This window comes from Arachis stenosperma, chromosome 9, assembly GCF_014773155.1.
Source record: "Arachis stenosperma cultivar V10309 chromosome 9, arast.V10309.gnm1.PFL2, whole genome shotgun sequence".
Classification (NCBI taxonomy): Eukaryota; Viridiplantae; Streptophyta; class Magnoliopsida; order Fabales; family Fabaceae; genus Arachis; species Arachis stenosperma.
Genome location: NC_080385.1, coordinates 103,798,218 through 103,821,858, shown reverse-complemented (window position 1 = coordinate 103,821,858; position 23,641 = coordinate 103,798,218). Strand labels below are relative to the sequence as shown.

Here is a 23,641-nt window from a genome sequence, read left to right as displayed (position 1 = left end):
AAGCCAAGGCTGAATGATGGCAACGGATCTTTTTTAGGAACGTACGATGCTGTCCGTGCCATCATCATCAAAGCAGCAGCGTCTTCTGGGGCTGGATTACTGCGTGATCATTTATAACATATTATAACAATAAGAATATACGGATGATAACCAAAACATTGATTTTACTATAATGAACCTACATTTTAGATGGAGCTGGGGGAAGTGTGGGTGTGCTTTCTTCAAGTTCTTGGGGGGTTCAGGAGTGCTGCATGGCACATAAAATTAATCATGGCGTAAATAAAACTATTCAGGGGCAATATACACCCAAACTGTAACCCAATATACACCCAAAATATTTCTTACGTTTTTGTAGTTCCTTCAATTTGTAGCAGAGGGGTTGGTTCATATTTTGTCTCTGGTGTTTCTTCAAATTCCAGCACAGCGGTTGTTTGGGACACTGGTAGACAAACTTGAATCGGAACTCTAAACAAGAAGAAAAATGAAAGGTTAACAATGCCTTTGAAAATAAAAAGGTTATAAGAGTGAAATATTCTTGAAAAACTCACATTGCAAAAGCTTCGGACGGTGTCTCTTTCCTCACAACCATCATATTCAAAACAGCCGGCTCACTGTCTGACTCTTCAACCAGACTCATTCTAAAATACACCCAAAGAAAGTCAAAAATACACCCGAACAATTCAAAAGAATATGTTAACAAAAATAATCATGATGATAGACGATAATATAGCTTACAAAGTACTGTACCCATGATAGGAGTGATCTTCTTCAGGAGATGAATGCTCAACAACAACCTTTTTCTGTTTGGATTGTGTTCTGGGTGGAAAAAACAAGTATGAATCAGAAATAAAAAATTAATTTTATCATAAAATATTATCCAAAGAAATGCTTACTTTTTTGGTGTTCTTTGTGTCTTTTTTTTTTTTGCTTCTTCACCGGTGATAAGTCTTCGCTTCTATAAGTTATTAAGAGACACTTCTGTTAATACATGAAATCTTTATAATAAAGCCAAAAGAAAGGAGTAATAATTTCAGAACATTACTCATCAGTTGATTCAGATTCTACATCAGAATCTTCTTGACTCTTCTTTCTTTTTTTGGAGTCGATTCTGGAAGGCAAACAATCATTATTTAAAACATAGTAAAGATATAAAATACACCCAAATGAATGCACAATATACACCCAACACAATAAACAAAATACACCCATTTTAATAAACAAAACACACCCAACTTGATAAAAACAAAATACACACAAGTATGGTACTTACTTTTTTCCTATTTTGCTGGGTTGTTTTCTTGGTGAATCCTCTGAGTCTTCTTGAGTCTCAGACTCAGAGGTAGAACTGTCACTATCATTTGTTTCTGTCTCCGAAGACGATGTTGAACTTGCCTTCCTTTTTTTGTTTTTTTTTTATTTCTTGTTTTTTTTCTTTTTTCTCTATTTTTTTCATTTTCTCTCTTGTTTCCCCCATCTTTACAATCCCCTGAAACATTAGAAATTTTAGTTAGCAACATTCAGGTAAATAAAATACACCCCACATATTATGTTCACTTACCATATTTTTCTCTATTTTTGCCTTCATTCTTTTCACCAACTGCTCCTTACTCCAGTTCGCTATCCAGGGTTTTGGAGGTCTTTCTGCCCTTTTCTTGTCTTTATTTTTAGAGAGATGAAAGTAAATTATCATTAGGGCAAAAAGGCAGACATCAATTGCCTTTTTCTTTTTCTCCTTGTAATCGGTTACGCCCCTTGATGATAAAATTCAATACATGCCCTCCCCAGTTTCTCTCTGTTATGGTGTCCATCTCAAAAATTGGGGTCAGGTGCACAGGTGAGATTTTGTTTATTGTCGTTGGTAAAAGGAATGCCATCTGTATATAGAGGATAAAAATCCCCTTGAACATTAGGCAATCCTGTTCGTTACCAACACCAATATCCATCATCTCATCTGTAAGACTTTTGAGGGTCTTACCCTGAAATCTTCTAAAAATTTCTTTATTATCCTTAGAAAGTTTCTTATAATTGACTTTTGTAGGAAATAGATCTCCTACAAAAAGGAAAACAACATAGTATGAAAATCAGTTTAAATACACCCATGCATAAGCTTAAATACACCCAAGTATCAGTTAATATACACCTATAATTTTTAACGAGTTACCTGATGCCTTGATGCCAAGCGCATCACCTATTCTTTTTGGTGTTATTTTAAAAGAACCGTATCCGGTTTTCAGTCTGTTCTCCCCTAATTTGAAGTTGTTAGCCAACTCCCTTAATACTTGGTGATGCACCCTTAGTGGTGGGATGTGCATCAAGCCACCGAATCCCAAATCCCTCACAATCGTTTTCTTCTCCTCACTCATGTTTCTGAATTTCTCACTTAATAAATGTGTTGCACACTTAAGGTCTTTGGTTTGCTGTAAAAAAAAAAATATAGTCAGATATATTTCTATTATATAAAACTGATTTCATCTAAGGCATATATTTGTTCTTACTTTTTTTCCAGCTTGGTTTCTCGCTGCCATTTTTTCTGAAATGAAAAATACACCCATAGATGTCAGTAATATACACCCATAGATATGATTCAGATACGCCCATAGATATGAGTCAGATACACCCATAGATTTGATTCAGATACACCCATATATATCAGTCAGATATCACTCAAACATGCATTAATATACAAGGTCAAGCAACATTAGAATGTCAAGCAATATACACCCATGGACAAGCAAATATAAGAATAGTTGCATCAACTGACTATTACAGTATATCAGTTCAGAAATATACACCCAACAATTTATGCCATATAAACCCAACAGATTATTCCATATACCCCCCACCAAATTACGGAATATACCCCCAAAAATTGGTTACCATAATAACTACAACAACAAGAACAATAACAATTAGAAGAACTAAGAAGAACAGTGTAACATAGAACCAAGAATAACAGTAAAACCTAGAACAAGTAGAACATTATAAACTGTAAAATGAGACGTAGAACAAGAAGAACAGTAAAACGTACAACAACGTAGAAGAATAGTAAAACCTAGTTCTTCGATTTTGAAATGTTGAAAATATACAGGATGAGTAAAATAGTAACGTAACGTACCTTTAGTATTATAACTTTGTTTTTTGCTGGAGATTCTTGATCGAGAATTCTATGTTGTGTTGATGCAGAGTTCGAATCTTAGCGACGAGTTGTATATCTTCAGTTTCGAATGTTGCTTGAAAATGGAACGGGTGTTTTTTCTTTGAATGGTTTTGAGAATTGGAAGAGTGCGCCATTAAGGAGCGCTTTACGCAAAGTGCAACCGTTTGAGTTGAGCACGTGTAAATGATGTACCATTCAATGTATTTCACTACGCGTGTGCAAGGATTATGGGCTAGGGTGCTTGTATGACTTGTAGGGCTTTTTGCTTGTATGTATAGCAGGCCCTAAAATTTAAATAATGACAAAGAAGATTCTAAAAGATGTTATTCACAAAAAATTTCTAAAAAATAATTAATTTTGAGCAAAGTAATTAGCCTTTAATTGAATTAACTGAGATTAACGTTAAATATTGACGTGACAGTTAGATAATTATAAAATACCTATACTTTTAAGTTTTATAATTTCAAAAACATTCAAATTTTAGTTTGTTTTTTTAATTCTAATCCCTTTTGTTGTCTCTACTGTTGCTGCTAGTGTCGCATTTTCAAACCACACTACAAGGAAGATCTTCTTTGACCTCCTTTTCTTGGTTTTGCTACCACCAATCATCATTCATACCTTGAATCCACATCTTCTCTTTTTCTTCACAACTTTGGTGTTAGTTCTATTTTATCAAGTAGAAAACTTAGGCAAGTGAGTTTCAATTTTCATGTTTGGATTTTTTTTATGTTTCTATCATTCTATATCACTCATAGCCTTTTCTTTTTTTTTATTCTATTTGATTTTTTTCATATTCTATTTGTTCCTGTTCTATTATCATAGATTTGCTTGCTAGATAAAAATCCATTTAACAAATTTGTAAATGAACTCGAAGGGGATTGGATTGATTGCCGAATGGAGATTTTATTTCGCTTAGAACATTAAATTTAGAATGGAACATTATGATGACCAACAACAACAATAAAGTTGGATTCAATGCTATGAGTCCTGCAACAACACTGATCCTCAATAAAATATATAATGAATTTGAAATACATATTTAATTTGAAAATTGTACGTCAAGGAAGAAGAGGAAAATGGCTGAAAAAATTAAGGGTGTGAGAAAATTGGAGAAGAAGAAGAGACCGTGAATGAAGATGACGATGAAAAAGAAGAATGAAAGTTTTAGAAAAAGAAATTATTAGGGATTTTAATAAATTAAAATGAAGGTGCTTATAATATTATAAAAATTTAAAATATGAGTAATTTTTTAATTATAATAATTGTTAATGGTCACGTCAGCATTTAATGTTTACATCAATTAATTTAATTAATGGTTGATCATTTGTATCAAAATTAATTATCTTTTAACAATTTTTTTGTCAATAATATTTTTTAGAATTTTTTTTATTAGTGATTAAATCTTTTAGATACTAAGTGCTTGTTTGGGAGCCATTATTTTGTTAAAAAATTATTTTTTAATAAAATTTTTTTTTTATTTTTTAGCGTGTTTGACAAATTTCTAGTAGTAAAAGTAAAAGCACTAGAAAAATAAAAAACATTTTTGTTGAGAAGCTGTAATTTATATATTTTTTTAAAATATCTTTTTCCTTAAAAAAAGATATTTTTCATGTAATAAATAAACAAAAAAATATTTTTATATTGTTATACCCAAACATAATTGATAGATAAAAAGATCTTTTGTATGAGATATCTAAACATAAAATTACTTTTATTTCTCCATAAAATTTTTTAAAAAAAATAACTCAAAAAAATATATTTTCTTAAAAACTCACCCAAATAAACCCTAATAGTTACCTCTAAAAGAAAACATCGTTTTATTCTAAGTTTATGGCGTACCAATAATAATATGGTCCATGCATATACCCTCCATTAGAAGTCAAAGTCTTTCAGTCTTGGGCAGATACAGCATGACAACCCTTTCTTTATCCCTCTCCAAACGTTAGATGACAAACGGACTATATGATTTAATGATAGGGGATAATGCCGTTATCAATTGTGGTGGCATAGATCATGGAACTTGAAGCACCCACCCTTAAGAGGGTACACCAGGGTCTCCACCTTGAAATCATCAAAAATGAATTAAAAATCAGAATTTCCGGATTATTTTATTACTTGAACAGCTACTCACCCAAACCATATAATACTATAAGCTCTTTTGAAAAGCTACACCTTACCAATTATCATAGCTCAGTTTCTACACCAAGTCAAAATTAAAGAGTGAGCAATCAATTTGGTTTTTATCGATTTTTCAGAATAATAATGACATTTTAGAATAAAAACGATTAATTTTGGTTTTTATCTTCTATATTTGTAATACCATATAATTTTTATGAGTGTTTTTTCGTCAACTTTAAACGAAAAAAACTGACGTATCAGGTTTAAAAATGAATAAGAGTAATAGTCTCTAAATTTAAATTAGTTAGAGGTATATTTATCTTTATTCTTTAAATAATATTTTTTAAATTATTTTTTATTCATTATATTAATATTCTTTTTTTAATAAATTATTAAATATATAGTATAATAAATATAAATTAATTAATAAATTATTCAAATTTAAAAATATTATCTATTTATGAAACTAAATAAATAATTCTCAAATATAATTTTTAAATATATAAATAATAAACATTAAAATCAGTTAATACATTAATAATAATAATCCTATAATATCCTAGTAATATTATAAACGGTCTTCATAATATATATAATATTTTATTTCATTTAGTATTAATAATCTATGCATAATTTATTTTAATACAAATATATCAAATAGAATTATTAATTTAGTTTAAAGAGAGAAAAAAAATTAAATTTGTTATTACTCAAAAAAATATTACTATATATCAAATAATCTCTTTATTAGTTTTTACTTTATTATAAAAATTATCTAAATCATAATATTAATAAGATATTATAAAATTATTATTATTAATGTATTAACTGATTTTAATGTTTATTATTTATATATTTAAAAATTATATTTGAGAATTATTTACTTAGTTTTATAATAAATAATATTTATATATTTAAATAATTTATTAATTAATTTATATTTATTATATTATATATTTAATAATTTATTCAAAAAAATATTAATATAATAAATAAAAAATAACTTAAAAAAGATAATATTTAACAAATAAAAAATAAATTTTTAATTAATTTTTTATCTAATTTTTGAATCTGACATGTTAATATATTTTTTTTAAAGTTAGAATACCCATAAAGATTTTATTGTGTCATAAAAATAAAAAATAGAAATCGAAATAAATTATTTAAATTTTTTATCTTAAAAAATCGTAAACAAGTAGCGACTTGATAGTTCACTCCAAAATTAAACTTGAAGCAAGGGGAAAGTAAGAGAGAGGGGCACTCTACATATTAGAGAGAAAGAGAAACAAGAGGAAGGAGGAAGAGGTCGTTGAAAAATGACGGTAAAGATTTACGCATAGACTTTTGGGGATCGTTCCGTTACTTAACCTTCCCCGCTTCTCTACCTGTCTGTCCCTGCAATCTAGGCGCTAGGGTTCATCGAATATCCTGTTTCTCTCCCATTCGATTCCTTTCGTTTCCCTTTCGCTATTCCATTCTCGCTCTCTTTCTCTTCCACCTCGATCTCTTCATTTCAGGTGCCTTACTGCTTCCTCACTCTTTCTTCAATTGGTTTCTCTTTTGTGCGGATTTCTAAGTGTTTTCAAATTATTGGCGCTGATTCAGGTGCTGATTTAGGTGCTTGATTTGAACGAAATCCGCCATGACAATTGCCGATTCGGTTTTTCCGATGGACAATGGCGGCAGCTGCGTCCCGCTCCCTCCGGAGGAGGAGAATCGGATCGTGTCGGAGTTGATCAAGGAATCGGAGCTTAATTTGAGAGAAGGCAACTTGTACTACGTTATTTCCAATAGGTGTTAATCTCATCTTTCTTTCTTTCTTTTGGTAATTTTCATTGAATCTTTTTGCTTAGCTGCCTGTTACTATTTGAATAGGGTTATCTTGTGGGGAAAAGGATTGATACTGGTTGGATTGTTACACACTTATTATACTCTTGGCCTCGGGGATTTCGGTACACTTAATTGAGTTACTTCACTAGCATGGAGGGTGAATGGATCTTGTGTTGTGACCATGTTTGATTTCCTGTCTGGGAAATTATAGAACTAGGGTATGGTGTAGTATAAAGCTAGTGGTTTTGTAGTTCTAAACGGAAATCCGAACAGTATTGCTTTTTGCTTTCATGTCCTTTTTATGTTTACTCACCCTAAAAGCTGTTGTTATTGTTGTTGTTTCTTTTTTATTGCCTTTTTCCATTGACATTCATATGGTGTTTTTCCACACATATAATTTATGTGTATGGAGGGTTTTATCAATGTTAGTGAACATTGTCGACTGACTTTGAACTATGGTAATACGGTGATGCTATATGACCAAGTCATTTTGGTAACTAAGTTCAACCAAGTTGGTCCAATAGCTTAAGGATTGATAACCAGAAATTTTAGTTGAAGAAAAGGGAAGAGAAGGAGGAGAGGCATAAGAAGAAGAAAGACTAGGTTGAACTTGGTTACAAAAATAACTTGTTCACTTAGCATTTCTCAGTCACATCGTTTTACTTTCCATTTGTATTGATAATGGAAGTGCTATAAGAACCAGCTATGCACAGGGCAGAGGGTCTGTGAGAGCATAAGCCTCACATATTGGTCTATAGATGGCAGCCCTACCTTTCATTTGCCAGAGTCTAATTCCACAACTTGTACTTGTAACCTCTGGGTCACAGACTGACAACTTCAGCCGTTCCCCTTAATTTGTATCCCTTATTATTTTAATTAATAAATTAATCAATCAATATATATTTTTGCTGTCCATGCAGGTGGTTTTCAAGTTGGCAGAGGTATGTTGGGGATTGTGGTGGTATGCTTTCCACTGGTGAGCAATCTTCAATTGACCAGAATGCCGGTGTGGTTCACTCAGAGAATGCAGATAGACCTGGGCCGATTGATAATTCTGATATTGTCACAAACGGAAATAATTACGAAGGCAATGATTTAGATATTCATCGAATGTTGGTGGAGGGGACAGACTATGTTTTAGTTCCTCAGAAAGTGTGGGAAAGACTTTCAGAATGGTAACTTTCTTATTTTCGAAATGGTTTTTACTTTTTAGTCTGGAGAACCTAAAGAATTAGATACACCCAAAAGGGTTGTTTGAGATGGTAAGTAACATTAACAATTGGGATGAGTACATAAGTTTGAATCTTATGGAAGGTACTCTTCCAGAGAGGTCAAATAACACCGGTGCTCCCAAAGTTTAACGATAGTTGGTTTAATAGGCTGTGGGAAATTTAAATGGTCCAGAGGTTCGAGAATGACTGGTGGTTCTATATGTAAACTGTAAAGGAAAAGTTACATAAATGTATATTATCTAGATCCTCCAAATATTATTTGGAGAAAGAGCCATATAGCCATAGATACCCATGCTTCTATATGTTTAATCAAGTATGCAGAGTGATATTCTTTTAGACACAGATTTCTATCATAAAATTTCACAAGAAACTTGCTAATGGATCATGCAACACCAGCCTGAAACATACCAAGTGCCTGTTTGGCTTAGCACACAAGTAATTTTCAAGGCCATAGTTAATTCTGGATGGTCAAAATTAATTCTAGAGATCTGCCAATCTATTTATCTGTTTTTTCCATTCTCCCAGAATTTATTTTGAGGTATCTAGAAGTAATTTTGGAAGATTTGAAAGAAGTAAACTTTGATTTGCATTTTATTTTTCCAAAGAACTTGACGTATAATGTCACTCTTACCCACATGATCACAATCATCCATCGATTCACTCTTGAATTCTATTTTGTTCTTTTTGGAAGTTATACCTCTAAAGTAATTTTACTTTATTCATTTAAATAAAAATAAAAAACTATTTTCATAGACTTGCCTTTAACATACTCAAACCAAATACAATTCAATTATTTTAAAAGTATTTCCTCTAAGTTAATCTTAAACTTTCCTCTGAATCCTCAAGGGCAGTATACTCATTTTTTTTTTTGCCTGGTTAGTTTAATAGGTTTAGTATTGACATCATGAATTTAACATATAAATGGAGAAGCCTTGGAACTTGGGCGGTAAAGGTTATATTTCAATTTTGTCATCTGATGGTCACTACTGTTTGATTGGAATATGTAACAGATTTCTGTCTACCATGGTCTAGGTATAGAGGTGGACCTGCATTACCGAGGAGGTTGATCTCGCAGGGTGCTGCACAGAAGCAATATAGTGTTGAGGTTTACCCACTCATTTTAAAGTTGACTGATGCCAGAGATAACAGTGTGTCAACTGTAAAATTAAGCAAAAAGGTACCAATTGATTTCTTATGGGGTTGTCTTGTTGGTTTTAACTAAGTACAGATGAGTATCAAATCCGTTAAAGTACGACACCTATTCAATTTTAAAAACATATGTAATACACATTGGCATTACTATGTCAATGATATTCATCTTTTATCCAAAAAGAAAACATACTGTTGAGTATTTTAATGTGAGGAAGACATTGGAACACTGACATTACTTGATAGCCTATTGCAAGTTAAGAACATGATTTGCTATTATATGTAAAGTTCTTCTATTCTTTCTTATTAGCATATTTTCCAAAGCCATCTACTTTGGTTCTAACATGGCATAATGTGATAATTGAAATGTTAGACCAATGTAGTTCTGATTATTGCTTTTCTGTTTCTCTGATATATTTTAGGCGAACATAAGGGAGCTATATGAACTGGTGTGCAAAATCAAAGGAGTAGAACAAAAAAAGGTGCTTATTTATTTATTTTTATATTTTTTCTTATGTGGTTATGTTTTGGTTTCTTTTTCCCTCATCTGTAATCAATAATGCTTTCCCCTTTTGTCTTTCTTTTCTTTTGCTGGTTAAAAATTATGTTAGGCCTGTATTTGGGATTACTTCAATTTAAACAAACATACAGTGCTAGCTGTGTCAGACCAAACATTGGAGGAGGCAAACTTGGTGATGGACCAAGATGTAAGTAACCTCGAGCTGTGCAGAAATTTTAGTTGATATGTTGTTAAAATTAGTAGAAAGTTTCAATACGATCTTTTACCAAGTGAGTGGATATTATGAAGTACACCGATTGTCCAATTATGATCTTTTGTTAGGAGGCTCATGTCCAATTTGATAAAGTGGCTGTCGTTAAGTAGAGACATAATGAATATCTTTGGGGCATTCATTTATACTTAATTATCCTAACTTTTTGCTCGGTATTGGTTCTTCTATGGATGCTCCTGATTCATCTCTTCATCACAGATTCTTCTAGAAGTATCACTTGATGGAGGTCATTCGCTTGGAAATGAGTTAGCTTTGGTACCATTAGAGCCTCCAAGATCATCTATGTCGATTGCAGGGGGGCCTACGTTGTCAAATGGTCATGCATCTGTGTCAAGTTTCAATTCGTATCAGGGAAGTTCTGTGAGTTCGTCATTGACTACTGTGGATGATAAATATGACAACTATAGAGGTGAAAGGGGTGGTTTGGCAGGACTGCAGAACTTGGGGAATACCTGCTTCATGAATAGTTCTATTCAATGTTTAGTCCACACCCCGCCTCTTGTTGAATATTTCTTACAAGATTACAGTGAGGATATCAACATGGACAATCCCTTGGGAATGCGTGTATGTAGAAAATTCCATGATTTGTAGTTCCTAGTGTTCTACTGTTTTGTGATATATTGGTAATACTTTTGAAGGAAATGAACATATATCTCATGTGCAGGGTGAGTTAGCACTTGCTTTTGGTGACTTGTTGAGGAAACTGTGGTCTGCAGGGCGAACTGCTGTTGCTCCTCGTGCATTCAAGGGAAAGCTGGCTCGATTTGCCCCACAATTCAGTGGTTATAACCAGCATGATTCTCAAGTTAGTTTCTCTAAATTGTCAAAGTTCTTAATATTTGAAATGCGCTGTGAACTAAACAAACACTATTGATGAAGACCAAAAGCAAACATTATTGGTGTTATTTCTTAGTGGAACTTTGTTTCCACATGCAATATTTTCCGTTTCTTTGTCTGACAGCTTGTGTGTGTGTGTATTTAAATTTTTATGATTGCCTTCTGTAACATATTGAAAAGTTGTTGAACTTTGCACATTATGGTTGTCGAATGTGCATTGAGTAATGAATTGATTATTTTATTTAGGAATTGCTTGCGTTTTTATTGGATGGGCTGCATGAAGATTTGAATCGTGTGAAACAAAAACCTTATATTGAAATGAAGGACTCGGATGGTAGGCCAGATGAGGAAATCGCATATGAGTGTTGGAAAAATCATATGGCTCGGAATGATTCATTGATTGTTGATGTGTGCCAGGTAGGAACTTATATTTATGTCCATTTTGTTTCACATATTTTGCCTTCAAAATGCAAGTAGTGAACTGAGTAGCTAAATGCTTAAAAGTTAGCTTTGCCCTGTGTCCCTAGCCAACTGCTTTGCAACCCAAAAAATAAAATAGGTTGAAAAGCAAATTAGGGGAAACTCCAAATTTGTTAATTGATATGTTTATTCAGATATGTTTTACTCTTAGTCTCTTACATTTAGTACTTTCTCTGTATACGATCTCGAGTTTTAAAATTGCATCAAAGGCCATCTATCAATCGTGCTGAACTTGATTTTCTATTAAAGCTTGAAAGGATGTATTTTCTCATTACTGAGTTTAACCTTTGAATTTTTGGCAACAAAATGCTCAGGGTCAATACAAGTCAACATTAGTTTGTCCAGTATGTGGCAAAATTTCAATCACTTTCGATCCTTTCATGTACTTATCATTACCGCTGCCTTCCACTGTCACGCGGTCAATGACAGTAACTGTCTTTTATTCTGATGGGAGTGGTCTTCCCATGCCATACACTGTGACAGTTCTGAAGCATGGTTGCTGTAGAGATCTTTCCAATGCATTGGCCGCTGCATGCTGCTTAAAGAGTGATGAAATGCTTTTGCTGGCAGAGGTAAGTGCTTCACAGAGAACTTAAAGATGGCTTTCCTTCTTGACTTATTATGGTGGTTGATTTTGTGTGTATGTCTAACTTGCAGGTTTATGAGCATAAGATCTACAGATATTTAGAGACCCCTTTGGAACCACTGGCATCAATAAAGGACGATGAACATATTGTGGCCTATCGACTGAAAAGTGGAGCCCGGAAAACGAAACTAGAAATAATGCATCGATGGCTGGATAAGTATGCCACTTTTGGTGTTTTCTGTTAGGTTATACTCTTAATATGGAATGGACCAATCTCTGTTGATTCAGGATACCTACACATGATAATTTCCTTTTTGCATAAGATGAGTGATATAGGCCTTTAATAGATTTCTTCATGTGGTTTCTTTTCAACCGGAAGTGTTCCACTTGGTGATATAAATTCCTCTGAAATAAATTCTGGTTAAATGAATTCCCCCTCCTTAAAATTAACTGATTAGGGACTGGGATTTTTGCAATGTTATCTAGTCTTTAATGGATGATCTCCTGAAATTGGAAATTATCTGGAATTCTGCCAACCACTTAGTACATTAACTCTATTACTTAACTCTATTACTCATTTTCTTATTCATAACCCAAGGCAGGAGAAAATAATTTTCTTCAAGGATTTAGATAATTTCTCCTCAAACACTTGCAGATGCCATTCAAGTTGATACTTTTTACACAGGTTGTCACATAGGATGATATGCACAACCGTTTGGTTATATTAGCTTGGTGTAGGGAAGTTTGTCATGGCAAGATTTACAATTGACTCGATATAGATATAACTGTACTGTTCCTGTTGCATCGAGTTAGAATATGATAATACTTCAATTTTTCTATTATTGGTTTATTTGATGTTTCAAACTTACAATTACGTTTGATGCTTGCTGGACAGTGTAAAGGGTGGAGAGAGGAAGCTTTTTGGAACTCCTCTGGTTACTTATTTGGTGGAAGACACACTATATGGAGCCAACATTGAGACATCTGTACATAAAATGTTGTTGCCTTTAAGAAGAGCATCTGCTTCAACTAAGTCTCATGATGGAAAGGAAAATGGTTTCGTCTCAGTTGACATTGACGAGAAATCGCACATCTCCAATACCCAATGTGAACCAAGTAATCTGACAACTACCAGCACAGAACAAGATGGGACTGCTTGTGGGGATTCATCTTTCCAACTTTTCGTCACTAACAGTAGTGGTTTGGGCTGTGAACCCATTGAAAAGGATTCTCTTCTAAAACAAAGTCAACATATAAGAGTCTTTCTTGACTGGACTGACAAAGAGCATGATTTATATGATGCTAGCTACCTGAGGGATCTTCCTGAGGTTCACAAGACTGGATTTACTGTGAAAAAAACCCGGCAAGAAGCCATTTCTTTATTTTCATGCCTGGAGGCTTTCTTGACTGAAGAACCTCTAGGGCCTGATGATATGTGGTAAGATTCCTTTAATAATCTTAAAATGCGCCTCATACTAGACTTCCATGCTTACTCTGCGAAATATTTACGCTTTAGTTTAACTTTATAAAAATTTAATTAGGTACTGCCCTAGATGCAAGGAACACAGACAAGCAACCAAAAAACTAGATTTGTGGAAATTGCCAGAGATTCTTGTTTTTCATTTGAAACGATTCTCATACAGCAGATATCTGAAAAACAAACTTGATACTTTTGTGAATTTTCCCATTCACAATCTTGATTTGACCAAGTACGTTATAAGCAAGGATGGACAATCCTACATGTACGAACTTTATGCTATAAGCAATCATTATGGTGGTCTCGGGGGTGGGCACTATACTGCGTATGCTAAGGTAAGCTCATAACTTGCACAATTATATTTGATTTTTCACCCAATCATGCTACAAGGCACAAGCTCATAACTTTCAGTCCGTAATATCTAAACTCGTTTGTTCTTCCAATTTTATGCAGTTGATCGATGACAATAAATGGTACCATTTTGATGACAGTCATGTCAGCCCTGTTACTGAAGCCGAAATTAAATCTTCAGCTGCATATGTCCTATTTTATCAGAGAGTTAGGAGTAAACCGCAGATGGAAGGAGAGGCATCTGTGGCTCATACAGGTTCTTTTTAGGCAGTGACGAGGCTTTTTCCTGTTTTTGTCTGGATTATATGCTTCACAATAGGCAGAGCTTGTATCCTGGATAGTTGTACTTCCCCTGCCCTGCAAAACATGCAAGCTGAAATTGAAGACAAAATGTTGCTGTTTGGTGACAGCAATTAAGCAGATGTTTGAGGCTCCGGAAAACATGTCAATAGGAGTATTGGCTCTTCATCTCCACACGATATATCATTTTTTGATCAAGAAGTTTTTGCAGCCTATGAACTTGCTTAGGTATTTCTTTCTGCTATTAAATTTCATTGGATGTTATACCGATGAATTAATCATAATTGCCGTTTGATAGTGGTATTTTTGTTTTCATAATTTGCTAGTAGGGCTACATTTGAATTTGTGAAGAAATTTTAGCCATTGTCTTATCATGTTGTTAGGAGCCTTAAACCCAATATCTTGCGACAATTACATAAAATGCGTGGAAGAGATATAGAAAGCAGCTGATTATATTTGTTTAATCTTTTAAGTAATTGCTCGTAGTTCCTTCCTGTTTTATTGTTCTTCCCTACTTCTGGTGCGTTACTTAACATGCTCGTTTTTTTGGAGCATTTCTTTCTCAAAGGTACTTTCGATTTTCTGTAGACATATTTCGGCGTTCTCCAATTCGTGATTTTATTTGTTCACAATTAAGCTCGAGTTGTTTGCAGTTATTTAGCAATATATAGCTTCCGACTAAGAGTGCTGTGATCTTAAAGCTCAAAGCTTTTTTAATTATCCAACCTAGGTTGTGTTTGTTTTTGTTTCAGTTGTTCAAATAAAATGAATAATAAATAATTATCCGCTGAACGAGACGTTAGGCAGATGCCAAATATTGGAGAGCACCATTTACCTACGTAACATGATTTGTTTTGGGTACGTGTTAGTCATTGAAATAGACATGTGAATGCAATTATTACACAACTACTATTTGGGACGTATGAGCCTCCGAGGTTGCGTTCTACAATTGAATTAGCAATGTGAGCAGAGTGCATATTATGAAAGAATATCTCAGTAGGATATAATAGAATAGCAAAAATAATATTCATCTCTAATTATGTAATACACAACAAATAGGAGGGATAAGGCTCTTGAACTTTGACGACAAGTGGACAACTAGCTTTCCTTCCTAAGCCGGTAAGCCATACATAAAGACAATGAATCCAGTCACATCCCTGGAACATGGAAAAAAGGGTTAAACTTTCTTTTTTATGCCAGCTAGCAAAGTTCCACCACCCCTACAAAAAAGAGCATGATGCTGTCTGTTTCCCAACCATCACACCTTTTCAGACTAGTCATTTGGGTGCCCAATCGGTGCAACTCGCAACCAGGAACCAGCTAGTAATAATGAGCGTGAATAAAAATAGTAGGAGCTATAAAGATTGTATATAACTGAAAGAGTAAAGTATCGTTTTTGTTCCCAATGTTTGGGGTAAATTCTATTTGTGTCTCTAACGTTTAAATCGTTCTATTTGTATCCCTAACGTTTATAAAAGTGATTCAATGTTATCCTACTATCAATAATACTAATAAATCAGATTATATTTTTCAATTATTCTCACTTAGATGTATTTATTTTCAATTAGGTGATGTGTTCGATTTTAATATTACACCCACTATTTGTGTTTAGATTCAATTATGTTCCTAGAAAAGTGAATTATGTAAATGTTGTAGGAATTAATTTCAACTTTTGATGAGCTATTTTTCGGAGTGGATCATCGATTATATCCCAAATATTTGTATTCTAATTTCAAGAAGAGATTTTTAAAACTCAAACTAAAGTGTTCATGATGTGTAATTGACGACAGGATAATATTGAATCACTTTTACAAACGTTAAGATACAAATAGGACGATTTAAACGTTAGGGACACAAATAGAATTTACCCCGAACGTTGGAGACAAAAACAATACTTTACTCTAACTAAAAAACAATTCAGACAATTTCAGAATATTTTGTTTGAAGTTTATACAATAAATCTGGCACTAAACTCCTAACCTTTAATTACATCCTTTGAGTAAGACTCTTCTCGAAACTTTTATATGATACGGGATTATCCTTTATATACAATAATCATGGTTCATTGTTTTTACACCTTTTTTGTTAACTCAATTTTAATCTATACTATTGGTGTAGAAATATTGTTTAACTTTATCTTAAATGCAATATGAAAGACATAATTATTCAATAATATAAAATAGAACATGTTTATCAGAGTTAGTAGCTAATGGAATTTCAAGATTTTTGTGTGTAATTAATTTCATGCAAACAAATATTCCTGACAGTTGGCAACCCGTACTGGTAGTGCTTTAGAATCTAGTGTGAACCGAGTTGGCCAACCAACACCACCACATTTATCAAATCGCAATTATTTTTCTAGCTTTCATCTCAACACTCAATTTTTGAAGAGCAATACACTAAACCATTCTTTAAAAAAATTTTAGTTCGATACTTTATTTTTTAACATATTTTAATTATTTGATCAATTTTTCATCAAATTATTTGTCTATATAAAAAAAATTAGTCTAAAAATTTAAAATTTTTAAGAATGATTATATTTTTATTAAATAATAATAGATATTGTTTTGTTTGATTTTTACCAAAATTTTTCTAGTGAAGATTGATTTATTTAAAAAATAAAAATTTAATAATTAATGTAATAGTTAAAATTTTTGTGTAAAAATTAACATTTTTGAATAAAAATTTTTAAGAACCGATCTAGATATTATTTTATTTTGAACGGCAGATATTGGTGCATCCTTTTTGACAAGCTATGCTAAGAACTAATAATTCCAATAGTAATGGACAAGCAAAGTGACAAATAGACAGATATACTAAATACTAAACAATATAATATAATATAACTTAGCTTGTGTCATTGGTGTTACTCACCTTTACTCTTTTTTATTCCGTTCGCCTTTACTCCTCTCTCCAATACCATATTACCATGGTGTCTTTCTTCCTTTTGTTGATACACTAAAAAATAATCCTCAAAATTTTAAAACCCCCGTCACCAACACCACCAACGACCATAATGATGCTCCTAGGAAACGGTATCTCTCTTGGTCCTGAATTCACACAAATCAAAATATCAAAGTTACTCTCATTTTTTTCCATAACCAAAAATAACAACTCTTGTCCTTTATTTCCAAACGGCTAAACTACTACTATAGCAGTTCGTTAATCATGTGGTGTGATTCACTATACTACGAATGAACCATTATTTTATTACCCATAATATTTATAATTTGGAATTCAGCGGAAAACAGAATGACTTAAAAAGTTGGGCGTTAATCTAAGAACACGATCATAAAACATATATTATCATTAAATGGAGTTCAATCTTTAATCCATATCATGAAAATTCAACTAAATTTTTGTGCTGGTTGTCGAAAGTCTAATATAACTCTTCTCATTTATTCGAATTTGAGACCCGCTATATACCACATATATAGCATAGACGGAGTTATTAAATGGAGTTCAATAATGTCAAACAAATATTTTGTAATCTAAACTAACAAATTCAACAGATAACAATAATGCCAATTGTACATTTAATCCTTTCTAGTATTATTGGATTAGATGAAAATGTAGATTCCATTTATTTCATATGCACTCATGTACCTTCTCTCCATCCCCTCATCCATCTAAGATCCTCTCTACACAATTATTATAAGGTGTAACGGGCAACAATATATAATGAAATTTGGGACCAATAAAGGAGACACTTGATTTGCGAAGCTACCCCTTAGCTTACACGGAAATGGAATCCTAAAGTTGCCTTTGATTTGTATTTTTATTTTTTATTTTTATTTTTAGTATTTTTTAGATTTTATGAAAAAAACGAAAACAAAACGTAAAAACAAAAAATAGAGTTTATTATTTTTACTATTTTTATTTTTTTTAAAAAAAAATCTCAAAAACAGAAAATATAAAAAATAAAAATAGAAAATAAAAATTCAAACCAAATGAGACATACATGACACACCCTAATATATTTTCTCCTCCTGAGTTTCATATAAACAATATCTATTCCTGCGCTAACTAGTAGTACTATACCGCAGCTTCATTTATAAGACACGTTCGTTAGATCTGACTTAGTGATGTGCTAGCTGATACTTAATTCATTAAACTATAACAACCTCATTTCTCATCCAACATCCATACGTTAAATAATCTAAAGATATGACAGCTATTGTCTTGAATAGCATAGCAACCTAAGCTCATGTCATGTGACATAAAGTCTTCTAATCTCAATATCATGTGTATCTAAATCATAAATTCCTAGATCTTAAAACCACTCTTGAGAGTTTTTAAATGACATAAACTGAACTCAATAATTAATATTATAATAGTATAGGACTGACAAAAAAAATGAAAAATGAAAAATAGAAAAGCAGTGCTACTGTGCTAGTATGACTAACCGGTGAGGTGGCAGAGGAAATGGACAAGTATCCGGTGGAAGAGCTAGGAGGAAGTGGCGGCGCTCCACCGTTAACGCCACTGTTACTGCTGTTACCACTAACTCCGTCACTGGACGAGGACGGAGAAGCCGTGGTAGCCAAGCCAAGAGAATATGCCGGAGTTCCATCGGGCTTAAAAAGGCCATAGTTCCGCTCTGAGGTGGGCCCGGGCTTCATATTCTCATTAAACAATGCAAAGACATAAATATTCAAGTCGGAGTTGGGCCTCATTGGCGTGCCCTTCTTAGTACTCTGAGCCACCAACTTGATGAGGTTACCGTTGTACTTCTTGGCATTCTCCGGTGTGGCTCCGGCTTCGTCTTGGTCCCCCTTGGAAGGCCACCCCGTCTCTGAGATGTGAACGGGAAGCTTGTTGTACCCTAACGACGCTAGCGCCGAGTAAACGGCGTCGATCTGCATGAACAGCATGTTGTCGTAGTGGAGCCCGGTGGATGAGTCCACAACGCCCTGGTTCGGTTGGAACAACACGAATTCCAGCGGTACTTGCTTTGGGTTGTCCTTGTACGCAAAGTATGGGTATGCGTTTATCAGGAATGGCGATCCCGCTTTGGATTGGAAGCTCAGGATTGGACTCAGACACGGTTCCAGGTCTGAACGGAACGCGCCGGCAGACGGTGGATAGGATTTTTCCAGAACTGCCAAGGAATGTGTGGTCGTTACAGTCACCTGTTCACAAAACAGCCAAATCTCAGTGGATCATCACATCAAACACAAATTTAAATTTAAAATGTTGCAACAAATGACCCTCAGATCTAAGTGGATCGCCAGAACAAAGTCAAATTTGGAATTGCAACATTGCAAATGTGGATCGGGAAAGCAAAATAAATGAGTGCCCTATTGTAACGGACCTGTTTGTCTAGGCCGAGGTTCTGGAGGGCCGTGTGGACACTCTGCATGGCTGGGAGGAGGTTGTCAGTAAGGGAGGTGTCGTTGAAGGTGAGGACCTCGTTTCCAACGAAGATGCAGGTGATCTTGGTGGCCGGGAGGTAAGGCTGGACATTGGACTTGATCCATGCCTGTGCTTGCTTCGGGTCCTGCATCTTCGACATGTACTCGTTCCCCAGCCCCACCATGATCTCCACCCCTGTGTTCGCGAACGCGCGCAGCACGCGAGGGTCCGCGTCGTAGAGCTTCACCTTTGTTGCTCCGATCGACTTCACCAGCGGCACCACCTCGTCCGGCGACGGCAGGTTGTTCGCTATCTGCCCGTAGTTGATCCCGATCGCCGCCACATTGGTCCAACCAAATTCTACTTGTCCTAATTAACCACAGAATCATTTGCGCAACAATGTGAAAAAAAGGACTGACATTGTTGGTTACTTAGCTAATAAATTAATCACTCACCTGTGATGAAGATTACAAGTATCCAACAGTAGCTGCGGCGGAATCTAAATAAATAATCCATAGATAGAAAAGCAATGAGTATTAGAGTAGTATTTAATTTAATCTGCAATAATAACGCAGAATAGTATTGTGTTGAATGTGGGAGCAATGAAGTGATGAGGATAACAATTATGATGAAAGTGTCACTCTGCTACCACCGTTTCCGTCAACACAACACAATACAACAAATTGGGTGAGAGTAGAGAAAGAGTGAGTGATGTTTACATGGTATTTATTTTTTCATAGGGAAATAGAATAAGATAAGGGAAAAAAGATTCGTTAGAAAATAAATAAGAAAAATGGACACGCGGAAAGGTGGCCGCAAAACATTGGGAATAAGATGCTTCATTACGGAATGGCGATTAGGAAGGGTCATGTCCATAAACTACCATCTGCTTTATTTTCTTTTTCACAAAGAAGAAAATTACAAATAAAAAAACAACAAACCAAAAAGAGAATAATGTATCATAATGTGTCATATCATATGATTTATTGGATTATTCATTTGTTTATGTGTGATCTGTCTATGCTATTACTTTTATTATATTAGAGTGTAAGTTGGAAGGAGGAGATTTATAATTGCGCTGAGAGTGACCGGCCCTGAAAATATCAGCCCCTTTCTCCGGGAGATTTTATTTTACAACTTGAGATGAGATGTATATGCTTTTGTTGCTTTCAACTTGTGTTAATTGTTTCAGTCAACCGACATGAGTTCAAATTGTTTGCTAATATAATATTTTTGAATAATTATAAGTATTAGATAGTCATGTAAATTGAATCTAAAGACATGCATGAAATCAAAAGAAATAAGTATGGATGGAGTACAAATGGGTTGTGATTTATGGCATGAATAAAGTTTTACGATTAAGTAAAATATTTGTTTAAGTTTAATTAAGTTGCTATAACTGTTATTTACATCACTTACATATTTCTCTTTTTTTTATACTTTTGCAACTTCTTCTTATTTTTTACCTTTTTTTTCTCATATTTTTCTTTGATTATCGTCATCGTCACTATCACTACTTCTATTTTCTCTTTCTTCTTCTCTTTTTTTTTTTCATTTGAATTTCTTCTCTTACTTTTTTTCCTTTTCTTCCTCCGACTCCTCCTCCTCATTATCATTATCATCATATCGTTATCATTGTCGTCGTCGTTATCATCATCTTTTTTCTTATACGTAAATAACATTGTTTATTCTCTTTTAAATTTTGCACTTGTTCTGATTAATTTTGTTACGTTATCTACGGATTTTTTCACTTATTCTATTCTATTAAAATTTGTAAATCAGCAACTCAAGTATTCGTAAAATAAATTCTTAGTTCAATCACATCATTTAGTTGAAAATTTTAGTGTTAGAGTGAAGACATTTCGGTGTTAGAATAAAGATATTTCAGTATATTCTTTATATATGTATATATATCACATTCTTCTTACATGTAATGCCACTGTTCATTCTTTTTCGGATTTTTACACTTGTTCTACTTATTGTTGCTGTGTTATTTACAGATTTTTCCACTTATTCTCTTTTATATTGAAATTTGTGAATCTGTAAGTCAAGTATTCACGAAATAAGTTGTTAGTTCTATTACATCATTTAGTTAGAAAATTCAGTATCAGAATAAAGACATTTTTGCATTATTTTTTGGATTTTTATGTGTTATTTTATATATGAGATAAGTATTCGATTCATTGCATGTATAATTTTTTATAAAGTATTTAATTTTTTTGTATCATGTTACTGAACTTTTAGTATCAATTCAATGCTATCTTATTTCATTTTATAGAGTCAATGTGGTTTTTCAGTATACAATTTACTTTCTATATTCTATATCATTGTATTTAAATTCTGGTATCATTTTAAACAAATTTTTGTACTATTTTTGTTTTTGACAATAATTCAATCTAATAAGTGTGTACTCTCATTTATTCAACTAAATAAAATTGCAGTATAGTACAAACATGTTCATTCAAGTCTAATATAAGAAGTAATACTCCTAAAAGAAAAAGTAAGAGTAACAGAAAAGAAAGAAAAAAGAAAAAGAATAATAAGAAGTAAAAAACATACGACATTAAATAAGACATTTCTGTGTTTTTATAGCAAAATTTTAGGGTCAAAATTAAGAAATTTCAGTGTTAAGCAAAATTTCTGTACAATTCAAAACTCTCTTTCCTCCTCCTTCTTTTTTACATTCTTATAATTCTTCTTTCACTCTCTTAACAAGATCTTGTGTCACAGTTAAAAAAATTCGGTGTCAAAATTGAGAAACTATGTGTCACAATTAAAAAAAATTTCGAGTAAAAAAATATAATTTTTTTGCAAAAAATGCGTAAAAACACGTGTTGGTATTTTAGTCGGGAGTACCAGCTTAAGTCTGTCCGGTACTGCGTATGAGAAAAATAAAACTGTTGAATTACTCAAAAAAATATTTATAATAAAAAATTGAACACTTATTTTAAAAAATTTGGCTCAAAATTAAGCATCTCCCTCAACAAACTCCAAGTTCATTTTTTTCCATGAGAATCACATTTTTGGCTTGTTTGTTAATGAAACTTGGTGATTCTTGTGTTTATGGAGAGCTCTAGCTTGAGTTCTAGCTAGGTTTCATCATTAATTTTAGTGGGTAAAGGTAAGAGCCATTTCTTCCATGTGTTCATGAAGTTTTATGAAGCTCTAATGATTGAATATTGTGTATGTTGTGAAAATAATGTAAATTAGTATTAGAGGCATTAAGTTGATCATTGGTGGTGCTTGAGCTTGGTGGAAGTGAACTTAGAGCCTAAATTTGGTGAAATTAAAAAATTGAGGGTTTGATCTTGGCTTCCTATATGGATGGTTTAAGTTTCATTTAAATACCCTGTAATGTGATATAAAATTTTAGGCTAGATGACCCTAGGAATAAGCTTGAATTTTGTGATTGGACAGAATTGCTATGCTGAAATTGATTTTGGTTGATGATTGTGTGTTTATAAATTGTGAGTTGAGGTGATGAATTTTAGGCTGGAGGCCGTAAAAGGTAAGCTTGGTAAGTTGATGCATGCATTGAATGTTTTTGCATAAAATTGAGGTGTGAAAATGATGATTTATAGTTGTAATGTGTAAATTAAGTAGGCTTGAACTTGATCGATAACAAAGGAGGGAATTGGGATAGTTGGGAGGTATTATATTAATGTAGAACACTGATGTGGCTTGTAAACCTTTTGGAAATTGGTAAATTCTATTTTTGGATAAAAACTAGTTTTTGGCCAATTTTGGCAGGCCGCAACTCGATCCTTGATGAGCGGATAATTTATACGCTTTTTGACATTGTTTTTAGTATGTTTTTAGTATGTTTTAGTTAGTTTTTATTATATTTTTATTAGTTTTTATTTAAAATTCACTTTTCTGGACTTTACTATGAGTTTGTGTGTTTTTCTGTGATTTCAGATATTTTCTGGCTGAAATTGAGGGACTTGAGCAAAAATCTGATTCAGAGGCTGAAAAGGA

General features: G+C 33.2%; 2 protein-coding genes across 3 annotated transcripts; one reads left to right on the top strand and one right to left on the bottom strand.

Annotated features, from left to right (window-relative positions):
* The first annotated feature begins 6,504 nt into the window (after positions 1 to 6,504).
* LOC130950430 (ubiquitin carboxyl-terminal hydrolase 9-like) lies at positions 6,505 to 14,772 on the top strand. 2 transcript variants are annotated; one of them, XM_057878917.1, is made up of 14 exons: positions 6,505 to 6,792; positions 6,893 to 7,069; positions 8,026 to 8,280; positions 9,370 to 9,514; positions 9,909 to 9,968; positions 10,098 to 10,193; positions 10,476 to 10,841; positions 10,942 to 11,082; positions 11,361 to 11,531; positions 11,909 to 12,166; positions 12,252 to 12,397; positions 13,076 to 13,618; positions 13,722 to 13,992; positions 14,111 to 14,772. In XM_057878917.1, the coding sequence occupies exons 2-14, from the start codon at positions 6,918 to 6,920 to the stop codon at positions 14,273 to 14,275; spliced, it is 2,769 nt and encodes a 922-aa protein (XP_057734900.1). In that variant the 5' UTR covers positions 6,505 to 6,792; positions 6,893 to 6,917; the 3' UTR covers positions 14,276 to 14,772. The 2 variants fall into 2 exon arrangements, with proteins under 2 accessions (XP_057734900.1, XP_057734899.1); XM_057878916.1 differs by having other exon boundaries at positions 6,881 to 7,069.
* A 32-nt stretch (positions 14,773 to 14,804) lies between these two features.
* LOC130950431 (glucan endo-1,3-beta-glucosidase 11) lies at positions 14,805 to 20,474 on the bottom strand. Its single transcript, XM_057878918.1, has 5 exons — positions 20,119 to 20,474; positions 19,623 to 20,032; positions 18,715 to 19,440; positions 17,183 to 17,358; positions 14,805 to 15,465 (listed from the first exon to the last, which is right to left on the bottom strand). The coding sequence occupies exons 1-4, from the start codon at positions 20,177 to 20,179 to the stop codon at positions 17,281 to 17,283; spliced, it is 1,275 nt and encodes a 424-aa protein (XP_057734901.1). The 5' UTR covers positions 20,180 to 20,474; the 3' UTR covers positions 14,805 to 15,465; positions 17,183 to 17,280.
* Positions 20,475 to 23,641: the final 3,167 nt, after the last annotated feature.

What these genes read in the sequence shown, in the direction of transcription:
- LOC130950430 (XM_057878917.1), top strand. Translation starts at nt 6,918, where the DNA reads ATGACAATTGCCGATTCGGTTTTTCCGATGGACAATGGCGGCAGCTGC. An exon ending in AAGGAGTAGAACAAAAAAAG is followed by an intron (nt 9,969 to 10,097) that starts GTGCTTATTTAT and finishes AAATTATGTTAG; the next exon opens with GCCTGTATTTGGGATTACTT. An exon ending in ACTTGGTGATGGACCAAGAT is followed by an intron (nt 10,194 to 10,475) that starts GTAAGTAACCTC and finishes TCTTCATCACAG; the next exon opens with ATTCTTCTAGAAGTATCACT.
- LOC130950431 (XM_057878918.1), bottom strand. Translation starts at nt 20,179, where the DNA reads ATGGATTATTTATTTAGATTCCGCCGCAGCTACTGTTGGATACTTGTA. An exon ending in ACTTGTAATCTTCATCACAG is followed by an intron (nt 20,033 to 20,118) that starts GTGAGTGATTAA and finishes GTGGTTAATTAG; the next exon opens with GACAAGTAGAATTTGGTTGG. An exon ending in TTTCCTCTGCCACCTCACCG is followed by an intron (nt 17,359 to 18,714) that starts GTTAGTCATACT and finishes GTGTGAATTCAG; the next exon opens with GACCAAGAGAGATACCGTTT.